Source organism: Sebastes fasciatus, chromosome 18 (assembly GCF_043250625.1).
Source record: "Sebastes fasciatus isolate fSebFas1 chromosome 18, fSebFas1.pri, whole genome shotgun sequence".
In the NCBI taxonomy this organism is placed as follows: Eukaryota; Metazoa; Chordata; class Actinopteri; order Perciformes; family Sebastidae; genus Sebastes; species Sebastes fasciatus.
Window position 1 is genome coordinate 9,550,580 of NC_133812.1, and position 24,184 is coordinate 9,574,763.

The 24,184-nt window shown below is 40.6% G+C and overlaps 1 protein-coding gene across 2 annotated transcripts in view; it reads right to left on the minus strand.

Moving 5' to 3' along the window:
- phip (PHIP subunit of CUL4-Ring ligase complex) overlaps positions 1 to 22,620 on the minus strand; it is a 45,274-nt gene extending 22,654 nt beyond the window's left edge. For both annotated transcript variants that reach the window (XM_074616142.1, XM_074616140.1), the window contains exons 1-17: positions 22,435 to 22,620; positions 22,268 to 22,326; positions 22,151 to 22,180; positions 21,937 to 21,996; positions 18,730 to 18,880; positions 17,689 to 17,787; positions 17,236 to 17,396; positions 12,391 to 12,612; positions 10,445 to 10,545; positions 9,975 to 10,045; positions 9,576 to 9,676; positions 9,115 to 9,155; positions 8,516 to 8,614; positions 5,985 to 6,141; positions 4,324 to 4,458; positions 1,470 to 1,598; positions 1,115 to 1,340 (exon numbers count right to left, since the gene is read on the minus strand). In XM_074616142.1, coding sequence (XP_074472243.1) covers positions 1,115 to 1,340; positions 1,470 to 1,598; positions 4,324 to 4,458; positions 5,985 to 6,141; positions 8,516 to 8,614; positions 9,115 to 9,155; positions 9,576 to 9,676; positions 9,975 to 10,045; positions 10,445 to 10,545; positions 12,391 to 12,612; positions 17,236 to 17,396; positions 17,689 to 17,787; positions 18,730 to 18,880; positions 21,937 to 21,996; positions 22,151 to 22,180; positions 22,268 to 22,326; positions 22,435 to 22,474 — 1,882 coding nt within the window. In that variant the 5' untranslated portion in view covers positions 22,475 to 22,620. The remainder of the gene's footprint in view (positions 1 to 1,114; positions 1,341 to 1,469; positions 1,599 to 4,323; positions 4,459 to 5,984; positions 6,142 to 8,515; positions 8,615 to 9,114; positions 9,156 to 9,575; positions 9,677 to 9,974; positions 10,046 to 10,444; positions 10,546 to 12,390; positions 12,613 to 17,235; positions 17,397 to 17,688; positions 17,788 to 18,729; positions 18,881 to 21,936; positions 21,997 to 22,150; positions 22,181 to 22,267; positions 22,327 to 22,434) is intronic.
- Between the last annotated feature and the right edge of the window lie 1,564 nt (positions 22,621 to 24,184).

A 24,184-nucleotide genomic window follows, 5' to 3' on the forward strand; every position in this document is an offset into this window, starting at 1 on the left:
AGGCGGTTGTGGTCAAATTAAATCTAACAACAGTCATAGAGAAGACCACTACTGTCTCATAATAACTGGATGTACACATTAATTTCTTATTAATTTCTACCTCTATTTAGTGGAGGTCTGCACGTAACAATGCTCTACCATCAACTTCAAAGAAGAAAAAAAGGCAACAGGTTTTTCCCCATGGGTGTATAAAAAAACCTGGAGACCGGATCCCAAGATAGTGCCTATTCAGCGGTTCACATTAGTGCAGTCTTGGAAAGGGAGGAGTGAGCGGAGGGGCTCTCAGTTGGTCGCAATCTGCAACCACACCACTAGATGCCACCAAATCCTACACACTGTACCTTTAAATCGCTTTTCTCGGCTCAAGGAAAGTTTTAAAAATATAAAACCTCCACGGGTCAAAAATTCAATAGAAAGAGTCATAATCGACCTTGTCTGCAGTTGGAGGTGTCCTGTCAACAGTTTTACGATAGTGGTCTATGGGGAAATGCTTTTTGGGCCGCGGGGGGAATTTTTCGCTGCAATAGCGCAAGTAGCCACTGGAACAAATTGGAAGCAAGGCTGAGAGGCGGTACCGCATCCAGGTCTTATAAATGCTTTTTCATAAAAAAAAAACCTTTACAGTCACCTCAATACCCACAATGCATTTTAAAAGCTGAAAGCAGGGCAAGGTGAGGTTAACACTATTCTATATACTATATAGTCATATTGTCTCAAAAGAAATCCCCCTCCTTGTGTCCTTCACCTGCCTCCACTGTACGCCACTAAAGCATTTTATAAACTACTGTCTACTGCCAAGATTTCAAACTGCTTTATTAATTCTGGTTTTAATTTCCAATGCTGGTATAGTTTCAATAAAAGCCTCTCTTTAAGCACATCTGAGGACAGCCAACACTCTTGTCAGGCTACGAGAGAGCAGTGTGATCAGCTTGACAAAAGTGTCTTTGATCAGCTGACAGACAGGTTACGATTAGACAGAAGACGACAGCGTCACCGCCGGCTAAAGACCTGATCTGATCTGAAGCATACAGCTGTACAAGGGAAGAGTAGAACTACAACTGAGTTCATGCCCTCAGACCATGCAGAGAGGAGGGTCTGATGTCAGCCTCTGTACCTGAGGAGGTGACCCCCATCTGCGGGATGAGCTGCTCGTCCCGGCAGCCTTCCCTGCCGGGCACCAGCCGCTGGTATCTGGGGGGGTGGGGGTTCCCGTCCACGTCCACCAGGAAGGGAGGGGGCATCAGGTGCGGCGCCTGCTGAGTCTGCTCGTCCAGCACGTAATTGTTAGCGTCTCGGATCAGCGGCCGGTAGTCGGTGTGGAAGAACATCTGGTCCGCTATCTGAAGCAAGGTTGAAAAGTAACAAGGTACATTCACTTTACATAGGTTGTTTTTCCACCGCTGATCTGGAGAATTTGTTATTACGGATAACATCAACATGTGTGTAAATATTAAAGGTGAGCCAGTTACCTTGTCATACTTGCTGCTAGATCCAAAGCCAAAGATGAGCAGGTGTCCATGGGAGTCGGTGGCTGCGAAATGCTGCCCATCTGGACTACATTTGCAGTCAAACAACGCTCCGTGCCCTTGGCCCTCGATCTATCCACATGGAGAGAGAGAGAGGGATTCATAGTATTACCCTACCAAGGGGAATTCCAATCAACCGTAACAGTTGGACATAATCAACTCAAAATGTCTAGTACATGATCAAATGCATAAGCCACATGTATGGTACGTACAAGTATTGAACTACTAGATTTTACTGAAGGGGTGACACTACAGGTGAATAGGGTAACATTTTTAATGAATAGATATTATGAAACTTCCCCAGTTGATTACTTAGATTAAAAGGTTTTCACAGAGGGAATTTTGGATATCTCTTTTTTTATCACACCATAAATCAGAAAATACTGTCAACAGCCATAAAAAATTAAATTTTCACCTTTTTTTAAGGAATAAAATGTTCAATAAATCAGGCTATGAATGATATATGAACAAACCCCTAAGTAAAAACCTTCAGAATATAGATAGGAATGTACCTGGAAAGTTTGGTGTATGTAAGTGCTACTGAGATTTCTGGTTTGAGTAAAAAACAATTTTGAGAAAATGAATAGGTGAATAGGGTAAAAATTGTTATCTAATAGATATCACCATGCAACTTCCCCAGTTGATTACTTACATTAACAGTCATTTTTTGTATTACAAGTTTTCTGAAATGTTGTGTTTCAATATGCAAATGAGGCAATATCCAATGCTAACTTTTGGTGAATTAAGGAGAAATCTACAGGCACAGATAGACAAAGTAGTAAAATAAACACCTAAATATGTATTTTGGATGTTTTCTTTCCACTAGTCTTAAAGAAAACATGTTATGGAAGCAAAATAGCACAAAAACTCAAAATTGATCAGTGCATGAAAGAGGGTGTTTTTGCCTGGGGAGTGTCCCCTTTAGTAATGATTTAAAATAGCAACAGTGACATAAGTAGAGTGTGATAGACAGCGAGAGCGGTGATATCCACTACTACATAACAGAGCACCACCTGCAGAAACTGAAAGTTCGTCAACAGAAAATCGACAAAACCCCCAAGTGTTCTGACTGTCGGCCGACTGTTGCCTTTAGTTCGCTCTGTGGGTATTCCTCCACCCTCACAAAAGCTCCATTCAATCACAAGATGAAAACATTTCTTAAGAGTTTGTCTGCCTCTTTTGTCCCTTATTCAGTAAAAAAAGACTCTGCGTCTGCCAAAGCACTAAACTGAGATGAACCTGAAGGAGCAATGAACTTCCAATCATCTACTACTTTGGTATATTCAGGAATGGTGCATGTGCTTTTAGCCAGCTGGAGGTCAGGCAACTCTAGACGCTGTTGAATAGTGGTGTTCAAAGTTCACGTAGTTAAGTTAAAGAAGGGCTGCTGCTGCTGCAGTAGTGCCAGCACTGATGGTTTGGCAAAGTAAGAATATGAGCAGTGCACATCAGTTTAAACAGACCATTGTATTGCAAAGAGTGTGTTGGATGCATGATGCAATAAGTACATCATGTCACATGTACGTCTCAACGCTCTTCATTTATAGCAGTCGCCCAGTGCACGGTGGGAGTGTTGCAGCGAGTCGGTGAAGGTCTGCATCTGCATAAAGTTAAAAAATCTCAACTTTATGCAAATGAGCCCGTCCAACTTGATGTACCTGATGTAACTAGGCGATCTAGTTCTAAAATTAAATGAGATTCAGCAGTGGCATAGCCTATTTCTCGCCTAAAATGTTTTCAGAAGTAGATTGTTCGATTGTTTAGACGGAATAACAGAAAGCTTATGAGCACTATGTTGTTTCCTTTTTGAGACGGCGAGCAGAGAACCAGGGACCAATCAGGTGTATTCCACGAGGGGTACATCACCGCTTTAGCTGCTAGTTGAGTGGAGCAACACATCCCCTAGTGTCCTCGCCAGATCTGGTGGACATGTAGCGTTACTTGGTCTGTAGCTTATGGTGGCTAATGTTGCTATGCAGGGCATGGCATGGTGTGTTGCTATGTAACTGACATTACTGAATCAGTTCTCTGACTTTATGACTCCTTTCTACTTGTGCTACTGTTACACTACACCTACTACCATTATCCTGTAACAGTCAGTTGTGTCCTTATGTCAACAGGGGCCGCTATTTAGCAAAAGTTCCACAGTCTGAAATTTGGGCCATGTCACGATCGCACACTGTGTCATCACACAACACTATTCACCGTCTATGATGAACACTGAGTTTTGGCCGACTGACCCGCACACTGAGTGACTCACTTGTTCTGAGACTGTGATCAATGCTTTCCTTGGTAACCATAGAGACACAAGCAGGAAATACAATGATTAACACACTAGGTGAATGTGTACACTGGCTTCTGCTGACACCACGTTACAGTGTGGGGTAGTGATTTTGCTCTAACCTCGACTCATGCCTCACATGGTGCGTTGAATGGCAGAGAAAATGCCGGCGTGGATGTGAGAGAAGTAAGAAAGCAAATAGAGAGAGTGAAAGCAATAGAGGGGGGGGGGCTGTGGCGGGTGAGAGGGAAAGAATGCGAAACAAAGAGTGACGCTGAGAAAGGAAAGGGAAAGAATGTGTCGTGGGAAAGCAGCAAAGACTTAAAGAAGAAGAAAAAAAAAAGATTATTTTGCTGATTCACTGCATAAGAGAACATTACATCTGCGTCACATGTGAGGAGAACACATATCAGGATCTGGTTAGTTTCAGCTTTAGTGTGAATTCAGCCAAAGAGAAGACGAGAAGTGAGTGAGAGGCACTGAGACAGAGAGACGAAGAGTCGCCAAGAGTCTCACCATGTTGAAATAGGAGCGGATTTTGACTCCTCTGGCGAGGTCCCACACAATGCAGTTCCCATCATGCCCCGCTGAGAACAAGATTCTTGGATCAAAGGGGTGTGGCTCCAGGACAAACACCTCATCCTCATGACCCTGTCATTAAACAACATGAGCATGTAGATTAGAACACTCCAAGAAATGAAAAAGACAGAAAAAGTTACCAGTGTTTGTTTCTTAAAAGGACTAACTTTGTGGTTTTGCATGTTTTAGCAAATTAGGCATATTTTGTGTCTCCTAGGCTACGTTCACATTACAAGCAAATGTGGCCCAAATCCAATTTTTTTTTGCTCTCATGTGACACAGATTCTTTTTTTCAGAGTAGTGTGGACACAGAAAGCAGTTTTTTTCCAATCTGATATGGGCCACTTTCATATGCAGTCCTAAATACATATCCAATCACTGGAAATGTGACCGCAGTGAGAGCGATGCAATCGCAGTGAGAGCGGTCATATCGGAATTCATGTGTGTTTTTCCATGTTACACTTCACTGCACAGGTGCGGATCTCTCACCATCCAGTGTCGGAACGGTCCGTTGAAAATACAGAAGAAGAACCTCTCTCCACAGTGACAGTGCGTCAATCAGACACTGATAATGTTTGTTACCTGACAAAAAATACTTTTTCATATCACTGAGTTCTTCTGCTATATTCAGCAGCTACAAAAATGTGTAAACTGCGTCGTTAAGGCAGACGAGGTTTATCTGGGAAACATCACTTTATTTAATTTACATGGAACTAAAATGAACACAGCACCAAATTATGTTAAGTCATGTTCGCCAATTGAGTTAGTATCTATTTATGAGTCATTAGAAATAATACATTATCTTTTAGAGAGGAGTAGATGTTTACTGATAAGCTCGGCTCCGTTAAATTAACAATATGCCAATGGAGGTTTTGCGCCGACAGTAGGAAACAGTTGGAGACTTTATTTGCCTCGTCGGTCATTTAAAATGTAAATTAACTTATCAGACAGACTTTTCACTGTTCACTCAGTGCTTCTGATAAATCCGTCATGTTTGACAAAGCAGAACTCTGATTTAATGAAATCACATTATAAATATTGTTGTTATAAAAACTGCATGGACGTGCTGACTGGCGGTGTTTCGGGATGTCAAACAAAACAAAGCCAAACCGAAACTCATACTTAAGACACAATCAAATTCATATTATCTTTTTACCAATGTTACTTTTCGTTCTTCTTCTGGGTTTGAATGCATTGCTTTTTAGGCAGATAACAAATGTCCTATGTTTTTTAATGCATTTCAAGCAAGAGTTTCTGACAGTCCCTGCCAACAATTGCATTACCATTACCATAAGATAAAAGTATAAGTATGAGTATGTGTCCCAAAGTAGGAAAAAATGAAGTGCAAGTTGTAAAATTGACCATAAACCCTTAAAATGCCATTAAAGTATGGGGGTTGAGGAGTCGCTGGGTTAAACAATCACAATGTAATCGGCAACCTGTTGCAATGTCTGTAATTTGTTGGTGGTGCAATAAAAAATAAGTGATAAAAAAAAATGCCATAAAAGTTAAATTCATGCAAGCGTTGACTTTTTATACTGTGTTTTCACATGTGTATCTGTGAGCACTGCGTTTGCATGTGTTTAATCACTACATACCATCAGGACGTGGACGAGGTTGCCGGTGGTAGAATTCCACACCTTCAGCGTCAGATTGTTGGCCGCTGTGATCACCATGCCGTCGTGGCGATCCCATGCTACCATGGTAACCTTCAGCTTGGTCACCTTGTCTTCCAGCGGAGGAGGGTTGTACTTCCTGAGGGGAAGATGTTGATACATTGATGTTGTGTTTGGGCCAGCCAAGGTCAGTGTGGTTTACTCAATAAACAAAAACTACATAAAAGAGCAAATAAAACACACAGTGTTAAATTCATCACCTGGCCATTGACACCTGGCTAATGAATTTGATATTTTACCCTCAGTCCTTTTTTACACCATTAATGAGGAGCTAGCCCCTCTGACGGCTAGACCCGATCTATTTACTGTTTAAGATCATTATTCACAACATCTGCTGTTACTGTTTAACTGTGAAAAACATCCAAAACACTTTCTTGTACAATTCCCTGACTCAGACTTTATGTTCTTTTTTCCAGCATAGGAACACGGTTAAGTTAGAGGCCGTTATATGTATCATCAGTCTTGTTATATTGTGACGATTTAAGTCCTATAAACCCTTTCCCAGTGTTCTGTTGTGTCTTTCACTTTTTATTATAATATCTAAGCTGCAGTGTACGGAAGACCTGAAAGGCAAGCAGGAAAAAAAACAATACTTGTGATCCATTTTCTAAGTTTGATCTAAATTGTTTTCTCTCCTGTGTTAATGACTTAAGAACAGGTGAAAAAAAGTTTTGCCAGGATCATTTTTCCAAGTTACTTTTTTTTCTGTGAAAACATGTGATTTTTTTCCAGTCTGATTTTTTAAAGTTTTTTTTTCTTTCATCTGTGTGAAAACAGGTTAATTTTTTTTGGACTGACTAACAGTCACTGGCGGTATTCTGACAAACAATATGTTTTTCACTCACTAGCTAGCGGGCTAACAGCTAACGTCAGTATAGCTACCACTAACTGCAGATTAGCGTTGATTAAAATATAATTCTCAGCCAAAAGAAAGACATGACAGTAATGTTACATAACTTGCTAAAAGACAGTATACCTGCCTTGTGTTTAGAGTGCATGGAGAAATTAAAACTCACTTAGAGGAAAACATGAATGCTTAGTCCTATTTAGAACATGGGGTAGTGGTGCACTCTGGTGGTCGAATTAAGTATTACAACAACAAACGCTTAGAAAAATGAGCCTGAAAAAATAAATCACGTTTTTACAGATAAAAAAAAAATAACTTAGAAAAGTTATCCCAGCAAAACTTTGTTTTTTCACCTCTTTCACAGAAGAAAAAAAAGTAACTTAGATTATCTTTACAAAACATTTTTTATTTACCTGTCCTTAGGTCATAAACACAAGAGAGAAAACAATTTAGATCAGACTTAGAAAATGGATCTCACTTTTTTTTCTCACTTGCCTTTCAGCCTCTCCAGGCAGGTTCCATCATCACAAACAATTAAATATTTTTTAGGGCTGTCAAAGTTAACGCGTTAATGCATTACGCAAATTATTTTTTAACGCCACTAATTTCTTCAGTTACTTCAGTTTTAAAGCTAGAGTAAAGATACTGATATCATATGAAACTAGAAAACCTAAGGAATCCTTTGGTACCAACCATCATGTCATACTAGCTTGTCACGCAGGAATAACGCTCCAAACTTACGCCAAAGGGGTCCCTTGACCCCTTTGAAGCATATTTTTTTATGCTAAATGCAGTACCTGTGAGGGTTTCTGGATAATATTTGTCATTGATTTGTGTTGTTAATTAATTTCCAGTAATAAATATATACATACATTTCCATAAAGCAAGCATATTGGCCCACTCCTATGTTGATAAGAGTATTAAATACTTGACAAATCTCCCTTTAATGTACATTTTGAACAGATAAAAGAATGTGCAATTAACTTGCAATTAACTATGGACAATCATGCGATTAATCAAGATTAAATATTTCTAGATAACCAAGTTATCTAAAAATCTGTATTTATTCTCATTGCTGTTTGTTGTGTCTATTCAGGCAATAACGACTTAAACAGCTTGTCATCTGTGTGTCATCATGTGTCACCTCCATTCATTCACTGTTGCCTGGTGCCTGCTGTGAATCTATATTCTGTCTGGGAGCAGTCGCACAATCAATCACTGTGTGACACTTCATGCCACAGGTGTGACAGTGTTGTTTTTATCTTTAAATTAATTATTTATGTGCTGTAGATGCGCTCTAAATAAATAAATGCAGGTGTAAATAATTGCAGGGAAATATTTTCTCTTTTGATTTTCCTGAATAAAAGGTTTTGACTTTAAAACAGCACATAGTTTCCAATGGGAATATTCACACACACAAAACAGGTCTAGGACTTTACATACAACATGATTGATTTTTGTCAAATTTAGACTGACATCATAACCCGCAGGATCATCCCAACCCACGGCTCTGAGTTCCAAGCACAGCAAGCAGCGCTGGTGGGAGAGCCAGACGTTGACAGCCACACGCACACACACACACACACACACACACACATACACATACCCGGGTAATTTGGTCTGCATGTCCAGCAGAATGCTCCTCCAGCCCTGAGGCTGCAGCTGCCAGATTCGTGCTGTACCATCCCTGCTGCCGCTTACAAACCTACAACACACAAACACACACACTCAGATTTGTCAACACAGATTCATGCAGCAGCTAAACTGTAAATATAACACTTGGTTCTATTTCAGCATTCTGCAATACAATGAACGCTTTCATCTCTGCACGGCAGGATACACTAATTGTGTGTACCACCCCCCCTTCTCCTTTTCCTCCACACCCTCCTTTTTGCATAGACAGTCCACCTCCTTCACTGCTGAGATTACAGCAACCCAGGGGAATTACAGCTGAGCTTGTTTTTCTGCAAACTCCACATAGAGTGCATGATACGTGCAAGTGTATGCGCGTCTGTGTGTGTGTGTGTGAAGAAGTGTATTAGAGCGTGTATCAGACAGTAAGTAAAGGTGGTGTTTCTGCTGACACAATCAAGTCACATTACAACACCCGTAGGTTCCATACAAACAAACAGCGGTGCACACACACAAAATGAGCTACACTTATTATGTAGCTCACACGCACAAACACCAACTGTGCACACCTACCTGTCACTGCAATGTGAGAACTGGATGCTGTCGACTTTGTCCTAGGCGAGAAAAATACAGGAGTAAAATCAAAATAGAGTAACGAGCATTTCCTCTGCTAGTGTTCCAAATCATGACAATTTGATTGTGTATTACCACAAACAAGAAATCTTAACTCAAGGTCAATTAACTAGCTTTTTCTAGAGCTTTCAACTGCATCTCACCATCTTCCTCAGCTGATGGAGTTGTGCTCAGTAGTCATGGAGAATGATGACCAAAATCTCCACGAGAAGAACGCCAACAATCTCCCAGACAACTGAGCAAACTCCAGCTGCTGAGGAAGTCCATGAGTTACAGATGAAAGCTTTGTCAAAAATTGTCTTAAATTAAACTTGTTGATGAATAAGTCAAAACTGAACAATTTTAAGCATCTTACTGTGACATACAGAGAGTTACTTTAAAAAAGCACTATGTTGACTCACTGTATGGGACTCAAGTTCAGAGATCTTCTCTGGTTGGCCTGACCCAAAGTAGTACACCCTGATGATGTGATCCGTGCTTCCTGTGGCCAGGAACATACCACCTGGACACACACATGCACAAAATTCATGTATTACAATAAACAAATAAAAAAAACATAATATACGCTTCAAAGATCAAACTGTGGGGAAACAAAAACATGCGCTGTATTTGTGTGTGCAAACTTTGTGCAACAGAAAGTTTACACATTTAGTGAAAAGCAGCAGGCCCACTTGAGTCTGTCTCTCTGCTGTGCTAGCTCTTCAGTTAATCAGAGCTAATTGTGCCCATTTTTTCAGCTCTGCTGCCGTTTCCTCTCCGGTGGTCTGGAAGCATGTGTGAAAGTGAGATGTGCTGCTCACCTGCGCTGAAGGAGGAGCAGATCATCTGGACGCCGGGTCTGGAACGCTCTGTGAATTTGCTGGGCCTCTGACTGGACACACACAAGCAGAAATAGACATTTAAAATGAAACACACTGAATGAACAACCAATTTGTATGTTTTTAATTGAACAGGTTTTATAGGTGGGTACATCAGCTGAATTTGAACAGACATAATCAGCTAAGTGAAACTCAATTTATGACGCACTGAAGAAAATGCAGTAGCCATGAAAAAAGGGACAAATCATCCTTGCGTGGTTTAGATCCATACAGTCTTAAAGAAGACCATTCAAGAACATCAAGATGATAAACGACACGATAAAAGCCAAGTAAACTATTATTTGACAAACACAAATATGACAATATGTTGAGGCAGAACTTGTGAACGGCCCTTGTGCAGGTGAGACTGTGCGTACTGTGCGTACTGTGTGTACTGCGTCTGTGTTTCTCACCCAAACTTGAGCGTGCGTGCGTCCCACTGCCAGAAGCAGATGGTGCCGTCGGCTCCGGTGGAGGACAGGTAGCGCTTTGAGCCGCAACAGAGAGGAGAAAACTGCAAAGACAACCAATTAGAGGTTACAGCTGAGTATAATGATCAATCAGAAGTAGTCGCAAACACTGCAGCAAAAAAGATGAACCCACATAAGCTTAAAAATCATCCATAAAAGTGGAGGGAGAGGTAGGAGATTGGTGTATAAAAACACAGATACACAGATACAAACAAAATAAAAAGCTCAAAAACAAATATTAAACAGGGAACATAGAGGCCATCCCAAACACTGCGTAGGATCGAACATTTCACAGAAGAAAACCTGAAACTTTACAGGATACGGCCGTTGTGTATTCTTCTTATTATAGACAAATCCCATGAAAAGACCAAAACAAATGAACTGATCCAACTAAAAAGTATTGCCTGTGTAGCCAAAACCTAATCTAGATTATTCTTCTGTGCCATTGACTTCCATTATTGTCCTGAAACTATTCAAAACCCCTGAAGAGCCACACTGTTGATCTAGATATGTTCCTTCATTACAATGAACATGGGTACTGTAGTATATTTTTACCCGCACCTACTGCCATAAATACTTACTAGCGTGTATTAATTTGCGGCTGAAATCAGTGTCCAACAAATGCACTATTTACTAGGGGTGGGGATCTCCAGAGGCCCCACGATGCTATATTATCACGATACTTAAGTCACGATACGATCTTATAGTGATTTTAAACATTTTACGATATACTGAGTATTGCAATAAGATACATTGCGATTTATTACCTTTTTTCAACTGCAAATTATGCAGTATGTCAACATCTGTTTTATCTAATAAGATACAGTTTTCACTCTGTTCATCTCAGAGTTTTCATTCACATATCTTGAGGTCAGAGGTCAAGGGACCCCTTTGAAAATGGCTATGCCAGTTTTTCCTTGCCAAAATTTTGTGTAATTTTGGAGCGTTATTTAGCCTTCTACCCGACAAGCCAACATGACATGGTTGGTACCGATGGATTCCTTAGATGTTCTAGTTTCCTCCTAGTTATATGATTCCAGTATCTCCACTCTAGCTTTAAGACTGAGCCCGCTACAACCTCTGAAAGACAGAACAGTGGCTGTTAGATTGTTAAGAAGTTAATAGTTTACATAATAAAAGATCAATACTTGTATCGTGTATCAATACAATATTGCCAAGCAAAATATTGCGATACTATGGTGTATCACTCCTACTATTTACTCTTGTTTGAGTAATATTTGCTAAGAACTGCAATGCCCTACTGTTTCAGGAAATAACTTGGGTCTTCCTAAAAAAAACAAATTAAGCTAATATCTATTTATTATTTTTTGAGATTTGTGTCTTCAGTAGGAACAAACAGCTTAAGGCTGAATGTCACAGAGTAAAGACAGAATAGAATAACGCCTGCCTTCTCCTTTAACCGCAGGCACCATTATGCAAATTTCTGATTGTATAAAATGAGTCTGCTCATGACACCAATACTGGATTTTATTACATACTGGATATGAGCCAGTCATGCCATCTTTTGCCCATATGTTAGAGGTTTCCTCTTGACCTCATCTACTTAACATATTAAAACCTACTGCAGTAGAGTTTCAGTTTGTCACGGTTGTTTTAGTGGCTTTTTCATCCTACAAAGAATACATTACACAGAATACATCATATTTAGCAGCATAACATTAATCAATAGGCGGAATTCCAACAAATACATCAGCTAGGCTGCAACTTTAGTCCAACAAGAGTTGATTAAACTGTCCTGTCTAGAGGAAGTTTCTACAATGTACTGTGACAGACACAGATACTCAACAGACAGAGGTGTTCAAATCCTGTTTTTGGGCAATCCAAATACACACAGGTAAACGAAAGCAACAGTCTGAGCATCCTCCTACCTGTAGTGATGTGATCGAGGCTGCGTGTCCTTCCAGGACGGCCAAAGGGGCGCAGGTCTGTAAGCACCACACCCTGATGGTCTTGTCACAGGACCCGGCAGCGATCATGGTGTTCTCGTAGCTGACGGCCATGTCGGAGATCTCAGCGGCGTGGCCGCGCAGCGTCGCCAGCTGACGCCCGTCATCTGTTCCCCAGATCTTCACAAGGCAGTCGTCTGAGCCCTGGAAAAGAAAGAAAGCATGAGTGAAGACTATTTTTTTTTAGATAGTTTGAGAAGTGGCGTGTCTGCCTCTGCCTTACTTCTAGTATGACAAATTAAACTTGTCAAGTTTAAAAAGACTTTTAAAATATATCTGGGCAAACTGCAGGCCCAGACTGCCAGCAGACAGACAAACTTGGGACACAAATAGAAGAGGGAATGAGCTTCTTCAGATGCAGAAAATAGAGGTGATTAATCAGCAGTGTGCAACAAGTGACAATGATCATTTCAAGGCACTTGCGTCATCTCCACAAGTGCTGTCAGTGCTGCATATTGGCAATAATCTGGCGATACGATCCATATCATGATACAGGGGTTACGATTCAATAATTAGCAATATATTGCGATACTGTAAGCAAGGCATTTATTGTGTTTTTTTAAATCTAATTTTAGGAAAACTGTCATAGTATAAAGACAACGCCACAATATGCATAAAATCTGAGTAAAAAAAGTTTCTGTATTTGCATGTATCACAGTCCCTGTAACATCCAACATTATAGCACTAGTTTGAGAGGGCACATACACTGAGAGGGTGCATGTCTTTGCTAATGAAATTAAATGTTGACTGAGTTAATCTTTGCATTTAAACTTTTTGAGAATCAATACAGTATAACAAAACATATTATCGCAATACTCAATATTTTCAATATTTTCTTACACCCCTAGCTGTCAGTGCATTACCATCCACGCTACTAATTTGATTATTACCAGTAAGGACAATATGTGAACACTGCAGCTATCATGTAAACACCTTCACAAGATTATCTTAGGCTATCTAAATTAAAGACATTAACTTCATGTACTTATTTTGTAAGTACTGACAATTTTTGGTCTTTTATTTTGTAATGCTTTCTATTGGCTAACTATACATTAACTGTACATTAAGCTGATTATTGAACAAATAATGTAAACGAGGGTTATTGAGGAAATCAGGTTCCTGCAACCATGTAAATGTTTCCTCTCTGCATTTGGGTATTCACAATGATGGTGTTACGGTCTTCCAGTAAGCATAATGATGTCATTCAACGTGCCATTTAACACAAGTAACAAAAAAAAAAAACTGGCTGACTGGCTACCCAGACAGTTCAGAACTGGGATTTTTCACATCACTGTGAGACAGACCGTCCTGCTCTGAGAGCAGTAAGTAGAACTGCACCAAAGAAGATGGAGAGGAAGCCCTCTTAGTTGTATATTTATTGTGAGTATTACATTTAAAAAGCTTTACAAAAGCATTGCAGGCTAAGAAAGGAACACAGAAGTAATGCTTCAAAAGAGGCCCTAATGATAGAAAAACCATAATCCATAAAGCCAAGAAATTTGGTAGCCTAGAGGCAGCTTCTCACAGTCTTTTAGTCTGAACTGAAAATGCACAACCAAGACCCTTAATCAAAACATGGGAACCGCCTACAGGGACTTAGAAATTCTGGCTGTGATCCAGCTTGTAAGGGGTTAAAGGGTTTGTGATTCAACACGGTGCCAGACCCATCTGTGCCTTGATTACAATCTCAAAAATGATGTTTAAAACCAACAGGTAACCAGTGACAAGATGCAAAAACACAGCGTGACATGATCTAGGCCTAATATCTGTATTAAAAAAAAATTGTTTGTGTGATTTAGAGCTGCAACAATTAATCGATTAGTTGTCAACTATAAAATTAATCACCAACTATTTTGATGATCGATTAATCAGTTTGAGTATTTTTTAAAGAAAAAAAAATCTAAATTCTCTGATTCCAGCTTCTTAAATGTGAGTGTTTTCTCATTTCTTTACTCCTCTGTGACAGTAAACTGAATGTCTTTGAGTTGTGGACAAAAACAAGACATTTGAGGATGTCATCTTGGGCTTTGGGAAACACTGATCGACATTTTTCACCATTTTCTTACATTTTATAGACCAAACTACTAATCGATTAATCGAGAAAATAATCAACCGATTAATCGACAATGAAAATAATTGTTAGTTGCAGTTCTATTGTGATTTATACAAGCTGGAAATAAAAACTTGTGAACAAGGCAGAAATACACAGAGCTACGTCAGTAAAGGAGGAGGGTTGAGAATAAAGATGAAATGTTAGAAATATAAGTACATTTACAAAATGTGGTCGCATCATTTTCCTAACCTAATCATCAAGTTTCAGTCAGATTGATGTGATTCCACTTAGTTAGTTTTAGAATGAAGCATCCATCCTTTTATACTGCAAAGCATTTTATAAGACAGGGCACACTATCAGCATCAGCACAGATTTTGGAGGAAATGTGAGATGAAAACACCCCCGCCCCCCCTCCTTTGAATAAATCATAATCACTCACTCCATCACCAGCAGAACACAGTCTGACTGGAGCTGTTATTTTATGTGGACTGATCAAAACAGCGGGCGCTCCCTTAGTGATTTAGAAAAAGCTCAAGGACAAATTACGGCTCTGGCAAGATGGACGAAAAACTGATATGCCCCAAATGACAGTCAGCAGGCCTGAACGGTGCAGTGCAGCGTTTAGAATAAGCCAGGCACAAACTTTCCTCGTTGCTATAGATGTGAAGTTGTTAGGGGCAAACAATGCATAGCAGCCAGTCTAATTTGTCCTTCCCAATGGCCGTGATAATGAGCTCGCAGCCATTTCTGAAGCTATATTACACAAATCAATGTGGCTGTTTGCCAATCAATTGTTTAACTACACCTACATGCACTTGCTCATTGATCACGAATGATCACAGTGTATGTTTAGGGCAAAATAAAATAATCAATCTGTCTCCCACTGCAGCAAAAAGACTGTCACTGATGAGATCCAAAAATAAGAAAATATATAAATAAAAATGATCTTGTGATGAAAGGAGACAGCGAGAGAGAGAGAGAGAGAGAGAGAGAGGGAGGGAGGGAGGGAGGGAAAAAACGAGCAGAGTGAAAAAAAAAAAAAAGAGAGAGAAGGAGAAAGTGAGGGAGACCAAGAACGAATTTTAATTCTGGCACTTAGCCAGCGCCTCAGAGGAAACATTTTCTCCAGTTATGATGAGAAATGGCAAGAAGAGGGGGGAGAGAGAGAGAGAGAGAAAGGAACAAAGGAGGGGCAGCGCAGGATGAGGGACGTGGGAGAGAAAAAGAAAGAGAGAGAGAGAGAGTGCAGGGAGCGTAAGAACTGTGGAAAGAGAGATAACAGGAAAAGAGAGACAGAGGGAGTCAATCTAACCCCCCCTCCCTCTCAGCAGCCAGCCATTTTTAGAGATTTAAGAAGTGAAAGCTGAAAATGGTGTATAGCAGCAGGCAGTGTTTGACTCAAGAATCCAAACAGAAGGACGGCAACATTAAACCAACATTATCTCATAGTTCGTTCAATATTTAACACTTTGCCCGCGCTGTATCTCTAACCCAGCCACGTGGAAAAGGAAGCTAATACAGCACACGTATACAAGGGGCATCCAGAGGGCAAGGGTCAACTTCCTCGCTTTAAAGGGATAGTTTGTTTTGAAGCGGGGTTTTATGAGGTACTGTAGGTCAGTGTATTACCTACAGTAAATGACGGCCGACGAGAAACAGACACGAGTTACCGCATGGAAGCAAAACAATGTACTGCTGTGGAAGAAAGGCCCATCTAAAAAAAATCAGTTTAAGTGTACGCTATATTTAGAATATTTTCGCCAGTTTACCTTGCCTTGAGACAGCTATACAGTCTATGTTTCCAGCGGGAAACTGAAGCCGTTATCTATGCTTTCACCAAAGTAACCAGACTCCATTGAAAAAAACTGTAATTTTACCTTGCAGAACACGGGAGTTGGCAGCTGTAGACCAGCAACCCCTGAGGTAAAACTGCCGTTTTTTTAATGGAGTCTGGTGGTTTTTGCAAGAGCAGAGATGGATACAACGGCTTCAGTTCCCCGTCGGAAAGGGCTGTCTGACGGCGAGGTAGTGTGGTGAAAATATTCTCTAAGTATAGCGCACACTTAAACGGATATAGATTTTTTTAGGTGGCTAAAATAGGTTTTGCTGTCGGCCCTGTCCACAGCAGCAGATTGCTTTGCTTCCGTGCCGGTACTCCTGTCTGTTTCTCCAAACTGGAGGCATGCCGACCGTGTTTTACTGTATATAATAAACTGACTATGGATAAGTACCTCATACAATCCCAGTTCAAAACACCTGAAATATCCCTTTAAAGAGACCGGGGAAATTCCTTGTTTCCCTTCTTAAAAACAGAATTATTATAATAAAGCTGTATGAATTTGCTTCCCTGCAGGCTGAATTCGGCTATAGCTGTGAGTCATTCAGTAAAAGCCTTCCACCATAGTAAGGCAAACAGTAATTACCTCCTACTAGAACTGTTACAACACAGAATACAGACCCTTGGTCATCTTGGTAAGCAATAGACAGCTTGTAACAATCAAAAACACACACAGCATACAAGGGGTGACTTAAACAAAATCTAGCGTACAACAACACTTTGAATAGGCTCCTTAACCACTAGTACACACACACACACACACACACACACACACACACACACAGCAGAGGCATCACAAGCAGCAACGAGACGTATCCCGAGCTGAGGCCAACAACACACCACACACACATATGTGCATATAAGACCGCAGCCTTACCGTGAAGATGCGCCGGCCCGTTCTGTCGAAGGTGACGCAGTACACGGACGACAGGTGTCCCAGGATCCTCTTGTGCATCTTCATGTGCAGGTACACAGCTGTGGGCACCAGCTGCCGGAGGCGGTAGGAGCCGTTGAGTCGGCGGCCGAAGCCCGTCTCGACTGGATGGCGAGAAAACACAAGAAGACACCGGTGAGGACATTGTCGTCATGTGTAAGGAAATCAAATCAATGAAAACCCACTCATTTAATAGAAGTTTTCAAAAACATGAGCCACAACAGTGGATAGCCCTGTGCAGAAATACACTGTGGATATAAATAAACAATAACACCGCTGTTTATGGAAGTAAAGACCTTGGCAAGCAATGATACAGAATAGTGGGTAAGATCTGACTCATAGGCTAAATGTCAAAGGCACATCTTTTGTTTTGTAAAATTCAAGAGTTTTCTTTACCAATATTAGGCGGGCTCCCGTAGATGACAGGCGGCTCCGGTGGTCGCCCACAGTGCAGCGCAGCCAGCGCCGAGCCCTTCCACACCACATGCTTGCAGCCTGGAGAAAGAGGAACACAAAAAGAGACGCATGAAGACACACACACGCTGTAAAAGTTTGTATCATCTCGTCCGGCTTGTTCTGCATGCGTGCGCTCATATTTGCAAGCATAAGAATGTATTCACATGAGATCTTTTAGTCTGCACACACATGCAGAGAGATGTAGTAGCCTGAGCTAGGGTGTTTGCATTTGTGTGCATTAAAGTGGCAACCTCAAGGATTTTCAGTTAAATAAATGTCTGTTAAACCTGCAGTAGGCAGAATGTTTAGGGCATCATTGGGCAAAAATTCCATAATAACTTTTCAGAATATTGTAATTCAAGTGTTCTGAGAGAAAACTAGACTTCTGCACCTCCTCATGGCTCTGTTTTCACGCTTTAAAAAACCTGATGGTAGACTTTGGCCAATCGCAGGTCATTTCATTGAGAGAGCGTTGCGATTGGCTGTGCTCCGGCTGGTGAGCGGTGTATAAGTCTCATGCACTACTGTCAGAATAAAGTGACCATTTTATAAAAATAACTTTTTTTTAAATCATATTTGCTCCATTTCTACGCACTGCTGCTTTAAGTCACCATCTATCGCTAAAGGAGGTAACAGAACGGTGATTGAGCTTATGGCCCACTGATATTGCAATATTTATATATCTGCAGTATTGTGAAATGGTGTCTGTGGTGATATTCCCGGAAAAAATGCTGTTGTACACACACAAAAAATGGAACTATGCACACAACTCTTAAAACTTGAAGCTCATAGGAAGAGAATTTCTCGATTCTACTTCTATGCTCATGTATAAACAAAAAGACTCCAGACTGCTCAACACTAAACACAATCCCATTGCTTTCACTCCAACAGAAATTTGAAATCAACCAGGACTGAAATCTTAAGGATTGACACTTTAAAGTAACTCATGTGCACATCGTGTATATCTATACATCCACTCACTCTTGGTGGTGCGGAGGAGATTCTGCCGGCCAGCCCCTAGCAGGCTGGTGAGTCCAGGCACGCTGGCGGGGACCTCCGTCTCCAGCAGCGGGCAAACTCTGGAGCAGACCTGCAGCAGGTGGTCTGGACTGATGTGCCGGTATAGCTTCACCTACACACACACACACACATACACTTAGATCAGCTTGTATTCACACTGGTAAATTACAAAACACCAATCAAAGGGGAGCAGGGTTGTATAGTGAAAAGCAAAAGTGAAAGAAATGTGTTCATTGTTGCCAAATGCTGATGTGTCGGGACATCAAACCTGTATCAGCTCTACATTTTTGTTGCAAGGAAAATAAAACCTCCCTAGAAAGATTACAAGGTACCACATTATTACATAAAATGAACTAATAATATAAAGAGAACATTCTCAGTAGGTACTACTCTATTACAAAGATGCTGCTTGAAAAATATAAAAGGGAAAAATTAGGTATTTACAAGCAACTGTGGCCTCTAGACGAAAATATTCGTTCTTTGGCTTGAGTCCATTTAGTTTCAAAAAATGTATTTTCAGCAAAATAACAGACGTGGAAAAACAAGGTCACTACCCCCGAATGCCTGTTGGTTCGCTGAGAATTTCAAAAGCAAAGGAGGCCTTTTTTAAAAAATCAAATCAATTACTATCCTCTGAGGGTTTCAACAGAAATAAACCGGCTAATAAGGACAAAATTTTAAAAAATGATGACCTTTTTTTTTATTAAATGACATTCACTCTCGAACTGCGAATTCAAATGCACGACCAGCACTCTGACAAAACGATTAATTATTAAATATGTATGTCACAAAATGATGAAAGATAAAATGGCATCTACGACTAAATGAATGCTGAAATTCAGTTAAAATGTTTGTCTTTTAAATGGATGCGGTTCACATGCAGTATAGTTAGTATAGAGGCAGAGAAGGGGGGGGGTGTGGCACAAGAATGAAGCAGAGTGGCTGTTATAAACACAGTGTGTCTCCGATTCCACTGACACACGGGGACACTCCTGCACGGCATATACGTCTGAAGAAACACACACACACACACACACGCCTGAGGATGAGCGAGATGAATATGCAGCATGCAGCACTGTGTTTATTTCTGGATTCAGGGTTATTTTAAATGTATTGATTTAAATCAGAGATGCAGTAATCAGCTTTGTTTCTCATTTAAATATCTGCACGGGGTCAAATAACCCAGAAATTAAACAATTACTCCACTCACACACATTGCTTTTTTTTTTCTCCATTCCTTTATCTGAGTACTGACAGTATTCTCTGTCTCTGTGACACACACACACACACACACACACACGCACACACAATTAATGACCCCTTAATTGCTTTCAACACCGTTGCTGGTTCAGATACGTGATCAGTGTTTCTAAGCACATATCAGCCCTTTTCAGGTACACACGCAGAGCCATGACGAACACGAACACACACACACACACCAATGGAGTGATGTGTAATAACAATTTGCTCCATTTTACTTGCTTCTTAATGGTAATGGATAACACTGTAACCCCAGTCCCATCAACACCACCAGAAAGCACATGGCCCTCTCTAAACACTATGACTGACTGCAGGTTACCTTCTGTACAACCATCACCTTAAATAAAAAAATCAATAATTATCCCTTAATCAAGGTATTACTTCCTTCAACATATAGCTCTAATAATAGAAAAATCCATTCATGAAATCCACTTATCATTTAATGTAAAAAATTAAAATTATTAAATTGGTGTAAATATGGTTATAATTATAACAGCCTGCTATTTTCATTGAAAAATAGGTTGTTGATAGTGTCTCTGATCAATTCCACATGCAAAATGTAAATAATGCTACATCTAATTAATCCGCCTTAATTAATTAATTAACCACAATTAATATCGTTAATGATTACAATATCATTGAAGTCGACGGTGATTCCTCATTGTTGCCCAACCCCCTTCAGTAGCAGCCCCAGACAGACCATCAACCTACAACCGACAAAAACACATCCAACCGCGATCCCCCTGCCTCTGAACGCCCTGTTTCTATTTGGTCTAATAATTAAAAACCATCCGCAGTATGTGTGTTTTTTTTTTTAATAGGAGGAAATCATGCACAATAGACAGGAGGCAGGCTGATCGGCTGGGAACGTAGAGGAGGAGGAGGAGGAGGAGGAGGAATGAGCCAAGCAGGAAGAGAGAGAGAGAGAGAAAACACACACAGGCAGGCCCTGTCAATAATCCCTTAAAACGTATAAAATTACATCTACACTTCATGCATCTTGGCTGTTCATCCATCCATCTATGTGCGTATGAGAGAGGACAAATGCGCAAAATGTAGGTTATTTACACATTAAACACAGGCCCATAGGTCATTATTTTAAAAAATAAATACAATTAAAATAAATAAAATAGCAACAAAAGTAGAGGTTCATACTTCTTTTCTGGCAAAATAAATAAAATGTAAGCCATGATTAATTCTCTCCACGCCCCCATGCGTAAAACGCTGCTTTTGAGGCGAGCCCTGTTTGTTTACATGACAATTAATAGCGCGATTATAAAGATAATCAGCTCACAACGTTACCTCGCATCTTCACATCAACTCTTCTCATCATCCGAGCTCTTGCAACCACAATCATCCCAAAAAAAGTGCTCTCCAAAAAAAAAAAGGTCTCCACAACCCAAACCAAAGCAGCAGCCTTCCTTCCACCCTTTCCAAATGTGACTTCCAGCTTTACTGAATATACTGTTTATATTCTCCCTCGAAAAAAACTCCTGTTTTCTAAACTCTTGCCCCCCTGTGTGTGTTTTTCAACCCCGTGCACACACAAATGATGGTCTCTTGCAGGACAAGAGCGCCTCCATCTCTGTGTGGCTCTCTGGCGCAGGGAGTCCCTCCTCCGGATCCTGGCGCTCCTACACCACAACACCACTCATGACGTATCAACATTTCACACACATTTTTGTCCCCTCTACAACTATTAAAACCTTTTGGTACATGCATGGCACCACGGTGGAGGCTGGAGACCCTAACCCCCTCGGTAAAGCCCTCCAGAGCTGGCCCCCCCAACTCCTCACAGCCCTGCAAAGTCCTTTTTTTCTTTACCACCTGATTTAAAAATTGCGGGAAATTCAATTTTTATTTTGCTCTCTAAAAACTTTTTCCTCAGTTATATAGAAGCTCCCTTACCAAATTGTCGTAGGTCCCGGGGTGCTCCTGCCCTGTCCAGTCCAACCTTATGGGGAGCAGCTGAGGTGGTGAAACAACATCGAATGTTACCAGAAAAGCTACAAATGTATTATAGTGACGTTCTAAAACAAGTTAAATGATACATAAGATTCAAAGCGACATCATAAAAGTACACAGAGACGCATCTCTCTCTCCTACTGCTGTGGCTGCTTACCTCCTTCTCCTCCACCTCCCTTATCAGGGTCTGAAAATAGCATAAAAAAATACAAAATTACACCCCGTGACAATTGCTCACATGTTCTAAATTATCCTAAAATGCATAAACACCAACCTCGGCTGCTTTTTGACACGGTCCAGCTTCTAGAAACCGGGCTATTAGGAAGTAGAGCTCTGGTATGGTTGGAGAGAGAAGAGAGGACGGGAGCTGCGTTAGAAGAGGGCACAATATGGGGGGGATATTACAACAACCATTTCTACATATTTTCTCCTTTTACTCACCAGAAGTCAACTGCGCGATGTGTGTACTGTCTGAAGCCATTTTGGTGTTGTTGTGCCAGGGCAGCGCCAGAGCCTGTGTGCTGGGTCTAGTAGGTGGCTGCCCTGTAGCTGTCACTGTTTATCCACCAGGAAGAGGCTGCCTCCATTCAGCTCCGCTCAACACCAAGTCCCGGCTGAGTAAAGTATCCATCCGCCGAGCTGAACACTAGTGCGCCTCTGTGCGCTTTTACCGAACAAAACACCCGTCTTTCTCTTGCAAAGAACACAACCGCGTACATATTCCCGTGCTGATTATCCCTCCGGGTGATTTTTAGTGGTGGTTATTTGGTTGTGGAGGCATGTTTGTTGAAATCCCCCTCCCCCCTTCAGAAAGAAAAAAGCGCAAGCCTCTTCTGCGGAAGAATACAAATGGTTGTGTTTAGTGTCGCGCATGTAGAGGGGAGGTAGAAATGGCAGCCTGCTGTAGGAGAGAGTGGAGGACACATTGCTGCAGAATGACTATCTGTAGCTTAAATTACATTTATCACGTTTTTTAATAATTACACGCCTATGTACACATAGTTTGACGTTTTATTGCGGATTAATACAATTCCTGCTCTATTTTTTCTGTATTTGTAGCTGCGGATGTAGAATATGGCTACCCGTGTTTTTGAAGGGGATTTACAGACGTTTTCAGCTATTAAATAGTACAGTAATTTTACGCATTCTTTTCGCTAGTTATTATTACTGTGTCGTTATTGTGTAACAAGATGTCTAGTTTAACACACCCACTCTCTCTCTCTCTCTCTCTCTCTCTCTCTCTCTCTCTCTCTTGGTGGGGAAGTCGTCCATTTCTCTTCCAAATATACTGCCAGGCAGTAAAATGGGGGAAGGGTTGGAGAAGAAGAAGAAGAAGAAGAAGGGGAATGCAGCTTAATGAATGAAACCTCGTGAGTTAACAGGAATTTATAATGGCAACTGAGAGACATGTATGCAAGATAGATGATCAAGGAAGGTTATCAAGGAAATACAGCAGCACTGCACACTTCCTCTACGGTTCACTAGAAAGTTGTGCAAAAAAAGGAACAAGGTGTTATTTCCTGCATTTAAATAACATGATGCTATTACATGTATGAAAAAAAAGATGTATTTTCTTTATTAAATACATGTTTTACAGCAGTTGGCCAACAAAACACAAGTTCCCAGCAGTCTCTTACTGACCTTATGAACTCTTTATTTTATCTGATGTACTACATCAATGAAAACACAAGTGACCACTAATTATTAATATTGCTATAGTCTCTATATATTCTGATGAAAATTACCTGAGACTACTTTATTTATTAAAAAACAAACCACCTCTGTAGTAATGCCACGGTTGTGTTTTGTTACAGCAACTAATATTCAATGTGAGAGATATTTACACACCTAGGAAGAACCAAAGACTGTAGCCTATTTTTAAATTTTTGTTCACACATTTTCATCCCCATATTTTTTCTTTTCACCTCAGTATAAATCTGGTGCATGAGTGCCTGTGCTGTAATCTACCTAAATTATTAATTATTCTTAGCACTTTTATCATTGTAGCCTCTATAATGTATAGCCTATTGTTTGATCCAATAGCATTATTTCCAAAAAATAATACACACTGGTATAGAAACAACTCTCCTATTTATATATCGCTTGTCTCACTTCATCCCTGGCAGAGACATCAGGGAGCTGGGAAGATACTGATGATATAAAAACTTGAACAGACGACTGACTAATACTC